The 12,099-nt window shown below is 35.8% G+C and overlaps 2 protein-coding genes across 2 annotated transcripts; both read left to right on the top strand.

Annotated features, from left to right (window-relative positions):
- The first annotated feature begins 4,822 nt into the window (after positions 1 to 4,822).
- LOC131020534 (uncharacterized) lies at positions 4,823 to 7,786 on the top strand. The gene is made up of 7 exons (XM_057949803.1): positions 4,823 to 5,018; positions 5,682 to 5,727; positions 5,819 to 5,896; positions 6,065 to 6,142; positions 6,222 to 6,299; positions 6,389 to 6,448; positions 6,948 to 7,786. Exons 2-7 carry the CDS (start codon positions 5,691 to 5,693, stop codon positions 7,784 to 7,786), a joined length of 1,170 nt encoding a protein of 389 aa, XP_057805786.1. The 5' UTR covers positions 4,823 to 5,018; positions 5,682 to 5,690.
- A 5-nt stretch (positions 7,787 to 7,791) lies between these two features.
- Positions 7,792 to 12,085, top strand: LOC131021331 (uncharacterized). The gene is made up of 12 exons (XM_057950846.1): positions 7,792 to 8,727; positions 8,816 to 8,884; positions 8,961 to 9,020; positions 9,166 to 9,225; positions 9,441 to 9,551; positions 9,662 to 9,736; positions 9,819 to 9,881; positions 10,484 to 10,653; positions 10,747 to 10,927; positions 11,038 to 11,154; positions 11,335 to 11,478; positions 11,562 to 12,085. Exons 1-12 carry the CDS (start codon positions 7,792 to 7,794, stop codon positions 11,922 to 11,924), a joined length of 2,349 nt encoding a protein of 782 aa, XP_057806829.1. The 3' UTR covers positions 11,925 to 12,085.
- The last annotated feature ends 14 nt before the right edge of the window (positions 12,086 to 12,099 follow it).

The following is a 12,099-nucleotide window of genomic DNA, read 5'->3' on the forward strand; positions in this document are numbered from 1 at the left end:
CAGTATGCTAAATTCCTGAAGGACAATATCTCGAGGAAGAAGAGGCTAGGAGAGTTTGAGATGCTCAATGAGAAATATAGCGCAATCTTGCAGATGAAGCTCCCAGCAAAGCTCAAAGATCCAGGCAGCTTCACTATTTCCTACACCATAGGAGACTAGCAGTTTGGGAAGGCGCTCTGCGACTTGGGGGCAAGTATCTACCTCATGCCCCTATCTATCTTTCACCGGCTGGCAATTGGAGTGATGAAGCTGACGTCGATCGCGTTGCAGATGGCAGATAGGTCGGTGACATACCCACGGGGGATAGTGGAGGATGTTTTGGTGAAGGTCAATGAGTTCATATTCCCTGCTGATTTTGTGGTGTTGGATTTTGAGGAGGACAAAACCATCTCGTTGATACTAGGGAGACCGTTTTTGGCCACGGAAAGAGCTTTGATAGATGTGGCCAATGGCGAGCTTACCTTGAGGGTGAATGATGAGAAACACAACTTCTCCATATACCGACCTTTGAAGTTTTATGATGAGAAGGAAGCCACGAATATGGAGGAGTGTAAGCTGTTGAGAATAGTTGATTCCTACAACACACTGTCTTCATGGAAGGGTCTCGGCGACCCTCTTGAGGCTTGCATTTCTCATGCTATCTTCTCTACTGATTTTGATTTTCCCTTTGATATGCACTTATTTTCTAATGAGTTATTTGAGTGTTGTAGTGCATTGGAGAGTATAGCAGAGATTACAACGAGGAAGAGACAATTTCTAAAGCTGCGCACCGAGGAAGAGAAGAAAAAGATGGAGGAGGACAAGGGGGCTGCCCCAAAGCTTGAGTTGAAGCCGTTGCCGAATCACTTGAAATACACCTTCCTAGGTGATGGTGAGACGTATCCGGTAATTGTATCAGCGTACCTTTCTCCTTTTGAATTGGATTCGCTGTTGAGTGTTCTACGAAAGCATAAGTCTGCTATTGGTTGGTCGTAATCTGATTTGAAAGGGATTAACCCGTTTGTCTGCATGCATAGGATCTTGCTTGATGATAATGTGAAGCCTAGAGTTCAACCTCAAAGGCGTTTAAATCCTATTATGCAAGAGGTCGTTAGGAAATAAGTGTTGAAATTGCTTGATGCTGGGATTATATATGCTATATCTAATAGTGAGTGGGTAAGTCCTACCCAAGTGGTGGCTAAGAAAGGGGGGATGACTGTTGTGAAGGGAGAGTTTGACGAGATGATTGCTACTCGTTTGGTGTCTGGTTGGAGAGTCTGTATTGATTATCGCATGTTGAATGCTCCTACCAGGAAAGACCATTTTCCCCTCCCCTTTATTGATCAGATGCTTGATAGATTGGCTGGGTATGAGTTTTATTATTTTCTTGACGGGTATTCTGGGTACAATCAGAGGGTTTTTGGTCTTTTGCGATCCCTGGTATTCTTCAGCTGGTGCAGGCCGACAATTGACTCCTTATGTTCGGATCGTTACTTAAGGGTGTTGCTCTTTCTAGGGTAGTTTCTGTCTTTTCCTTTTGCTTTGTGTTTTGCTTGGGGGTGGGTATTCTTTCTTGTTTTCTTTTGTGTGTGGTTTTTAACCCTTCTTCTTGGCTTTCCTTGCTCTTACCTGTGCCTCTCGTTTAGCATGAGTTCATTTGTGGTTTGGGTTTGTGGTCGTCTTTGGTGGCTGTCCTTGTCCCTCCGGTTTACTATAGTTCCTGTGTTGTGTAAGGGGTTTAAGGTTTTGGTTGCAACTTCTTGATGAGCAATTTTTGACGTGATTTGTCCTGTAGATGCTAGGAGGAGTGTTTTCATTGCAATAGGCCTAATTTCTTTCTCTGGTTTGTCTTGTTTGGTTGATTTTTGAGTTTTTAATAGCTCCAGGTCTCTGCTGCTTTGATGGTATCTGTTGGGTCCATTATGAGCATGGGAAACCAAGCGGGAATATTTTGATTACCCCCAAAAGGTTTTTTTCCGTGAAGTTGGCCTATCTTTTGAAAGAAAAACTTTTGATCATTTGTTAAAAGGTTGAGATTGATTATAAAGGTAATTGCATTAGGAAATTCATTCCTAGCGGAGAATTGGGTCTGATCGGATTGAGTTGCATCTTCTTGCTGTTGCTTCTCAAAGCCTTAGCTTTGCACACTTCTTCGAGTTTCTAGTTTCTTGAGGGACTTGGTCTGGTTTGAGACATGTTTGGTTGGAATCACTTTTGTTTTTTCTCTGATCTGGTGGTGGATGTTTGGGGCTTGCGTAGGTCATATTTGGAAGGGTTGTTTTCCTTTGTTGGCTTTTGTGGGTTATGGTTGGGCACGTTCGTTTGGCTCTCTGTGTTTTTCTCTGTTTTGCTCGGCTTCTTCTGTGTTCTCCTATGGTTTTGCAGGTTCATGGGGTGCTTTGGACTTTGGTGCTTGTGTTTCGTGTTCCTATTTCTGTGGCTCTTCTAGTGGTCTTCTTGTGTTTTTAGGCGTCTGGTTTGGAGCGTCCTTGCTCCTGCTGCTTCAGGCATTCTTGCTTCAGCCGGTCTGGCTATCGGTTTTTTCTGTGGTTTTTATTTGGGTTTCTGTTTCGGGTTTTGGGGGCCGATTTTCCCAGGGGCAATGGTTCGGCCGGAGCCTCTGAGGTTTGGAACTTCTCTTTTTTTTTAATAAATTTTTTATTTCAATAGTGATTTTTACTTGAGCCTCTCCTTATATATATATATATAGGTCCAAATTTTGGACCACACAATGGGGGCACGTGGCGCTAGGGATGACAATCGGGTATGACGGGTACAAATAGTGACTATCCATACCCATACCCACAAACTAAATGAATAGTGGTTTTTAATCACGAAACTATCCATGGATATCAAATGGCATCCAAATCGGCCACCTGCGGATACCCGCTATCCGTCGAGTATCTGCCACCTTCTGTGTTCTCCTATGGTTTTGCAGGTTCATGGGGTGCTTTGGACTTTGGTGCTTGTGTTTCGTGTTCCTGTTTCTGTGGCTCTTCTAGTGGTCTTCTTGTGTTTTTAGGCGTCTGGTTTGGAGCGTCCTTGCTCCTGCTGCTTCAGGCATTCTTGCTTCAGTCGGTCTGGCTATCGGTTTTTTTCTGTGGTTTTTATTTGGGTTTCTGTTTCGGGTTTTGGGGGCCGATTTTCCCAGGGGCAATGGTTCGGCCGGAGCCTCTGAGGTTTGGAACTTCTCTTTTTTTTAATAAATTTTTTATTTCAATAGTGATTTTTACTTGAGCCTCTCCTTATATATATATATAGGTCCAAATTTTGGACCACACAATGGGGGCACGTGGCGCTAGGGATGACAATCGGGTATGACGGGTACAAATAGTGACTATCCATACCCATACTCACGAACTAAATGAATAGTGGTTTTTAATCACGAAACTATCCATGGATATCAAATGGCATCCAAATCGGCCACCTGCGGATACCCGCTATCCGTCGAGTATCCGCCACCCGCTATTCGTCGGATACCCACCACCCACAATCCATCGGATACCCGCCTTAGGTTTAGATTCTGTTTGGGCCTTTTTTTAGATATGATATACTGGCCCGTATCTCAAATGTATATTCATAGCCCATTTTTTTTAGAATTTTTTTATGAGTATTTGACGGGTATTTCACGGGTAATTGGCGGATATTTTTCGCGGGTAAATGGGTTTTGCGGGTATGGATAGTAAGTATCCAAATCCATAGTCACGAACTAAATTGATAGTGAATTGCAACCACGAAACTATCCGTGTATATCAAATGCCTCTCAAACCCACCCTAATAGGTTTGGGTTTTCGCGTATATCCGTTACCCGTGGGTAAATTGCCATCTCTACCGCCACGTGGCAGCAGCCTCCCAAGGGCTTCCAAAGCCTTCCTAGGCCAAAAACGTGGAGGGGTAAAATGGTCATTTCAATTTTTTTTTATTGCCGAAAATCCATTTTTTTCCCACGGCCGTCGTAAAAATTATGCATATGATTGTACACTAATATGCATAAAGATAAACCCAGATATGCATGACGCTGGATAAAAATATGCATCGGAAAGTATCAGTATGCAAACCATCTGGTATCTCTCGCTGTCGAAAAATGCTATGCATATTTGTGTCTAATGTTATGCATATTTATATTTTTCTTTATGCATATTCGTGTTGAACTATATGCATAATACTATGCGACATCGTCAGGTAGCTCTCACCGTTGGTCACTTGACAGGTCACACACTGATACTTTCTCATGCATATTTTTATCCAGCGTCATGCATATTTGTGTTTACCTTTATGCATATTGGTATTAAATTATATGCATAATTTTGACGACGACCCAGGGAAAAAAAATGAATTTTCGGTAATATATATATATATATTAGAAAAATAATTCAAAATAATCATTTTACCCCTCCGCAAGCCTGGAAGGCTGTTGCCACGTGGCACGCTCCTAATGTACCACATGGCAGCAACCTTCCAAGGTGTGTGGAGAAGCGCTAGGAACTATATACTATTATAAGGGAGTGGATCTATATGATCCACTCCATATATATATATATATATATATATATATATATATATATATATATAGGGGCGCGCTCCAGTGAGACCCCCCCTTAAGTGTTAGGACTAGGATACAATCTAAACCATTAGATCTTATATATCCAACCGTCTACATTTTTTAGGATTATTTTAGTTGTATTTTATGCTTTCTTTATTCAGTTTATTAATTTGCCAACTATTATACACGTTCACACTCATTTAGGGAGAATTGTGTAATTTGCTTTGACTTCTAAAAGCGCGTGCCAACTAATTTCCACGATTCCCGGCGCTGAAATGTAATGCAGCAATTTACCTCCAATTTTCACTTTTATTCACGCGGTAAGTGAACTAGAATAGTCAAAAATCGGCTTCTGAAAATTACCGTCTGCAGTTCTGAAAATAGATCTAGGGTTTTTACTGTGGTGATCTATATTTGTGAGATTGACCTCGATTTGTTGAAGGATAGCCCACCCTGGTGAACAACTTGTGAAAGAAGGTGTTTTACCCAAAAAAAGGCGAGTTTTTTTTGGTTGTTTCGTGCTGATTTCATTTTATTTATGATCCATTTATTAAGTTCTTTATAGTTTATATGTTGTTCAACACGATTTGTTGATTTAAATTTCAGCCGAAGAATTTTAGTTTGTGATTTGGTGTTTTCACTTTTCGTTTTGGTTTTTTTTTTTTTTTTTCTTATTTGGTGAATGAACTATTCAACATCACAGTGGTCTGTTTACACTACAAATTAAGGAGAGAAAGTTACATGAAGGTATATAATGGTGTAAGCATTAAACGAAAAGGAGAAGAAAGAATAAATTGATTTGTTGCACAGTAAAGGAAATAGGAATTTATATTAATTTTTGGTGTGAAGTTGGATTACTCTGATACTTTTTTGTCAAGCACGTGTCTTGTTTTTTTCGATATGTCAATTTGTTGTGTGTTTTGGAATGTGATCTGTTTGATGGTCCCCCCACCCCCCTTTTCGAGTAAAAATAGGTTTTTTTGTACTATATACTAATTATGAACACAAACACAAGAAATCATTGAAGTCATGTGTTTTTTTTACTTATATTATTTTCAATGGTTTGAAAGTGAATATTTGTTTTGTTTTTTTTGTGTATTTGCACGTGTTAGACATTGAACTATGCTAATTATATTTTTATTTCATGTTTTGAGTTAAGGTACTAAGAATGGCTGCTCAATCCAAAAAGAAAAAGAATCAGAAAGGTAACAGTAGCCATTTATGTATTTTGTTATCAATAGGTTTTTATATGATATTTTGGAATCAATTGAATGTTTAAGTATGAACTTAAAGTAGGTTATGCTGAGGAAACAGGTGATTCCCCTGTCAAAAAGAAGCAAAAGAGAATTTCACTTCCTGGTATAGTTATTCGAGGTAAATAGTTGAAGGAGTATTTGTACAATTCATATTTTTTTATATTATTTTAGTTGGTGTCAGGAAAATCTATAGAAACCTATATTATTTGTTGATTGGAATGACTTGTGAAATATGTTTGTATACCCATTTTTGTTGATAACATTTTATTTATTTTGTATTTTCTAGAACCGATTTCTGGCCAAGTGAAGGGACCACGTACAATTCAACAAGATAAAAATAAGGGAAAAGGAAAAATAATTTTAGGTAATTTTTGTGGAATTTGTGGTGTTTTATTAAGTGACAATTGAATATAATTCATTTGTGCTTAAATGAAAATGTGTAGATCCCGACTCTGCCAAAGTAAAGAAATCGTGTACATTGCAACAATATAAAAACAAGAATCCAGATCAAATGATTGAAGGTATATAGTTTGTCTTTAAATATATAGATTTATGCATTATTCATTGCGATTGATTTAATATTCGATTATTATTTTTTATTGTTCAATAGGTGAGTGTTCCAAGGCAGCTGAACGGAAAAAAAATAAAGGAAAAAGAATGTTGAGTGAAGGTAAATTTTGTGTAAAATATTATATTGTGGTTCATTTTTAACATTTTGTTGTTGTAAATTGTTTAAAATTTGTTATATATATATACTTTGAAAGTTTTTTAGAATTTACTATAATTTCAATTATTTCGTTTGTTTCTTCAACTAATATATGTGGCTATAAATATTAAGAGCAAATAAAAAAGTGAGTTAGTTTTTGTAAAAAGTGTGAATGAATGGAATCAATTGGCATAAATTGTTAGTGTTTTGTGTAATTTGGTTATGTTATATATTTGCCTTATTAAATAAGATTATGTAAAATAAGTAATATGTTGAATTTCTTGTGCACTTGTTTTCAGTTGGTATTCATTTCGATAAATAATTTAGTTCACTTAAATAATTTAAATGTTCATCATGCTAATGTAATTATGCATTAATTCCTAGATGCGTTGTTTACTGAAATCTCGTCATTTGTTTTACATATATAATCATGATATTTGTTCATGTCTGTGCCAAAATTCAGAGGACAAAAATGAAGAAAGCGAGAGTTCAGATGACGATGATTTTGAGGTTGTGCATCCAAGGGTTCAAATCGCGAACCTCATGGATGTACGGTGCAAACGAAGAGGAGTGAAGGAAAACTTTCCGAAGAAAAAAAAGGTCAGACAGATTATGGCATCTGTTCCAGGTCTGAGAACACGGACTTCGCCAGCATCACTGTTCAAGAAAATTAGCTTGATGAATGAAGCTAAAAAACAAGCAGTACGTGACATGGGATTTGGGTCCGTATTGCAGTTAGGTGTGAGAAAATTACCTGGAAAACTAGCTTTCTGGGTAGTCGAGCATTTCGACTGCAAGAGCTGTTCAATTGTGGTGGGTGGTAATCAAGGTATAAGGGTTGATGAAGATGACGTGTATAGAGTTTATGGTTTTCCAAAAGGCAAAAAGGAAATTGAGATATTCGAGAGAAAACATAGAAGTCCTCTGTATGATGAGTGGTTGGCATTCTTTGAAGATTCAACTAAGGATGACATAAAGATCACACATGTGTTGGACGTGATGATAGAAAGGGTTGATGCAGATATATGGTTCAAAAGACATTTCATAATTGCCATGGCATGTTGTTTGATTGAGAGCATGACCAATGGGACAGTGCATCCTTACATTCTGAATTGTCTTCATGATATGGACAAACTAAGAGAGTGGAATTGGGGGGCCTATGTTCTGGACAGTGCATGTGATCAGAGACTTTCATGGGACAAAAATAAAAAGAAAGTTTTTGCAGGACCAGCCTTGTTCTTGACGGTACATATTGTTGTAGTTTATTTTTTTTTAATTTTGTTTTGTTGGTTTGTTATTTAATGAAAATGTTGTCTAACATATTTTTTTTTAAAAATTTATTGTGCCTTTACGTCGATCGCATACAGGTTTTCGGATCACCATCAAGGAGAGAATTTCCTATCATTTCAAATTGGACTACGTCCACTTTGTTGAAAAGGCAAAAGAAAGAATTGGTTAACAGTTACTTTGGTGGTGGAAGACTTAGAACACCGATTAAGCTTCCTGATGAATATCAGATTCAGCATGAAACGGATGGGAGGAATTTGGCAGACGAACAGCCGAAGAAATCAAGTACAGATGGATATGGACAACATATCAATCTGGGACTGAGAATCATGCAAGAAGCAGTAGCAATAGCAGTAGAGAACGCATCTAGGATTGAGAATTTTAAAAAATTGGTGAGCACGGCAACGACTTTGGATTTGAATGACCAGACGTTTAAGGATAACGTCATAACAGCTTGTAAGATGTTGAGAATCGAGATCAATATCAATGAATTGAGTAAAGCTCAAGATGAGACAAACATTGGGGTGGATAAAAATCAAGATCAGCAACTTGATTCGAATGACATGTCCATTAAGGATACCGGTATGCCAGCTTCTGATATCAATGAATTGAGTAAAGCTCAAGATGAGACAAACATTGGGGTGGATAAAAATCAAGATCAGCCACTTGATTCGAATGACATGTCCCTTAAGGATACCGGTATGCCTGCTTCTGATATGTTGGGAGTTGAGATGAATATCAATCCAGTAGAAAAATCTCAAGATCCGGCTAACATATTTCTGTATGATGATCCAATATTCGAAAGCGAATTAGTTGATCTTGTGGACAAAGCATCTGCCGAGTCTGATACTTCGAAGACAAAGCACTTCGAGTGTGCTTTTGATATTCCCATGTTTGATTTGCACTTCACTCCTCTAGACCCGACAAAGGAACATGATAACACATATCAACAGAAGGTATTATTTCATCTTTTGTCCACATTGTATGTTGTATTACTTTTTTTTTGGTTTATTTGTGATTAACTAATTTAGATTAAATTTTTAGGAATCTTTGGAGGTGGCTGGAATTGAGCGGAACGATGGATACCAGACAATGACGGGGAATAACGTCAAGGTATTTGAGGAATTTAGATTTAAAATTTTTATTTGTAACGATGCTTCTTGCTTAACGTATGTTACTATGTATATAGGATGTCCATGCAAATAATGTGGATGTGTCGAAGATCAAAGAAAAACCTCTAAGGGACAAGGTATATTATCTATAATATACCTTTTAGGATAATTTTTGCAAATAACTATATGAGCGAGTGGACAAAAAAAATTGGTATTTAAGTCATATGTATTATTTACTAACTACTTTTTGAAGTACAATAATAATTATTAATTTACATTTAGGATACAAGCTCGGCGGATCTGGGATTGAATAAGGATAGTGATATGCAAAAAGCTGTTGAGGTATGTGAAATAAATAAATAAATAAATGTTTGTTGTGAAAGTTGTAAGTCTATTGAATCGAATATTCTTTATTGTTCTATATAATTTGTGTCTTATTCATTTCAATATGAATTTTGTGTATTTGTTTTTTTCGTTGACTGGTGTTAACTTAGTGCACTGTTCACTAACTATTGATCGATATGTTTTACTTGTGAATTTTTTTACTTATTTAATAGGTTAAGAATAACAAAGGCAATGAGCCTTTAACTTATATTAGTGCATACGGAGTTAGAATCAGGGGAAAGCCGGCAGCAAGTATAGGATCCCCTTTGGGTGATGTTGGAAAGGTAAAATTTCTTTTAATATAATAAATATTGTATGTTTTATCACCTAATTAAATACATAAGAAATCAAAATGAATGTTTTAACTTCAAGTTGACTGTTGATTTATTTGTAGGGGAAAGAAGCAAGCTCTGGTAAGAACGTGGGAGTGCCGAAAGATGATCAGACGGCTAGAGGGACTGATGCAGTGGTAAAAAAAAAATGAATCTTCGTAAAAGGAAGAACAAGTAGTTCGATTTGGTTGTATAATTAAATTAACTATATAATATCAGGTACTTCAAAAGAAGACAAGTTCAGGTGGTGATCGTTTGCCACTAATCCCAGTTAACTCAAATGTGGGTATATTTTTTGGCACAATATTATATATATATTAGTTGGGTGTATATTGCTTGATTTGTGTTCATAATATGCCTACCATGCACGCGCCTTGCAAAAAAATATGCCTAGCATGAATTAACTGAGATATAGATGCGTAATTCTATGTGTTGGGTGACTTAATTGTGGACATTACATATTAATATAGTTTATGTACCACGTAAATAAAATAGTTGTATTATTTTAGAGATTTTATTTTCTAATAAGTAATTATTAATTTTGATAAGTGTTGGACATTGTTTATAAATAAACAGGTACATATTTATAAATATACCTGTAATTGTTTATTCATTAAGTGCTATACATTGTTTATTTAAAAACTTGTACAAATTTACTCGAGAATTTCATAAATTAATTGAGTGATTCTATTATTCTATAATTTTTATTTTATATAGTGGAATATAAGTTCTGTATATTATGATGTTAGTGTTATACTTTAGGGTGCATTGTATATAAAATACCGATGAATATATTGTTTTTTTTTATAAATAATATATTGAAGATATATTCGAAATTTATATTTTATTTTTATGTGTATTTTGATTGTAATTATTTGTTGAAGATCATGACTGGAACAGCACGTAATACCATCACTTCAAAGAGGACAATGTTGGCGAAAGGAGCAAAATTTCGATCACCATTTTGTCAAAGGGAAATTTCAACAACGAAGAATCTAACCAAATGTGAGAAGGAGTTGGGTATATACGCTATGTACAAAGACACGCGTGATTGGTACAATGACAAAACCCAAAACTGTTATAATTAATAGGTTGAGTCATTTTTAGGATCATATATTTTTTGTATTTATTTTTGGTTATTCAATAGGAAGGAGGTATTGTTCGGATTCAAAGATACAGAGGTTAATCGTTTTAACATGCTATCAATGAGGACGGGTTCCCCAATAGCGAATGATATTGTGAACGCGTGGGCAATTATACTGAACGATAGAGAAAATTTTCGATCAGATTTGTCTCCATTGCGATTTTTTGCCAGTACCAATTTATATGTAAGTATTTTAATTCATATGTTTCTTTACGTGTATATTAATTAAGATTGATTGTATATATTTGTAAATATTTTTAATTAATATATGTATTGTATTGTATTGTATTGTAGGTGGACTGTATTGAAGCCAATGGAATATCATACGACAATCAGAGATCCACATTCTTTATTTTGATGACCATGGAGATACAAGAGTACCACCAAAACAAAATAAACCTCATAGATATGGTAAATTGTTATAAATTATTGTATTTTCAGATTTAACTTATATTATATAAACAGTACGCATTTTGTGATAAATAGTGTAAAATTATTAATGAATAATTTATCATTATTTACTACATATTGTGAGTTGTGGTATTATTATGTATTATCAATATCAGGTTCTTAATTATTTTCATATTACAGTACTTTTTCCCAGTATACAGAAAAGGTTTATACTATGCCGTGTGTGTGGATCTTCGGAAGGGACGTGTGTTTGTGTTGGATAGTGCACTGGACATTACTGCTAATGAAGAAAATGACATATATGAGGAAGTGTGCAATACTTTTGTAAGTTTCTAACATTATTTTTATGTCTATTCAAAATCATGTTTATGTTTGATTAAACTTATTATTATGTATCTGTATTGCAGAAAAAACTTTTGTCGGATTTACTAAAATACAATAATGAAGAGCAGAAAGCAAAAATAGTGATGAATTCAAAGATGCATGTTGTGAAGATGAAATGGGCAGATCCACATAACACTATAGATACTGGCTTGTATCTAATGAGGCATTTGGAGATGTTTATGGGCGACGCGAGTGCTAGTTGGAAGTGTCAGTTCTTATCGACACCGCAAAGACAGTTGCGGATAATGCGTGTACGTTATGGTGCGGCAATGATCAATTGGGATGGCAATAAAGTGAAAGGGAATATTGTGGTTCAAGCATCAAGAGTTTATCAGGACTTAAGTAAAAAGCCAGAGTTCGACGCCGACAACCTGTTGCTTAATTGATTCTATTATGATTCTGGTTTTCGAGATTTTTTTTTTTCAATTAAGTGTGCAATGACTCATTAAATTGCACTGATTATTCTTTGTTTACACTTTGTTTACAGACTGACACTTTGATGTTGAATTTGGTTTTGATACTCACTATTTTAAAATATGAATGGAAAAGAACTATTTATTT

Source organism: Salvia miltiorrhiza, chromosome 1, assembly GCF_028751815.1.
Source record: "Salvia miltiorrhiza cultivar Shanhuang (shh) chromosome 1, IMPLAD_Smil_shh, whole genome shotgun sequence".
In the NCBI taxonomy this organism is placed as follows: domain Eukaryota; kingdom Viridiplantae; phylum Streptophyta; class Magnoliopsida; order Lamiales; family Lamiaceae; genus Salvia; species Salvia miltiorrhiza.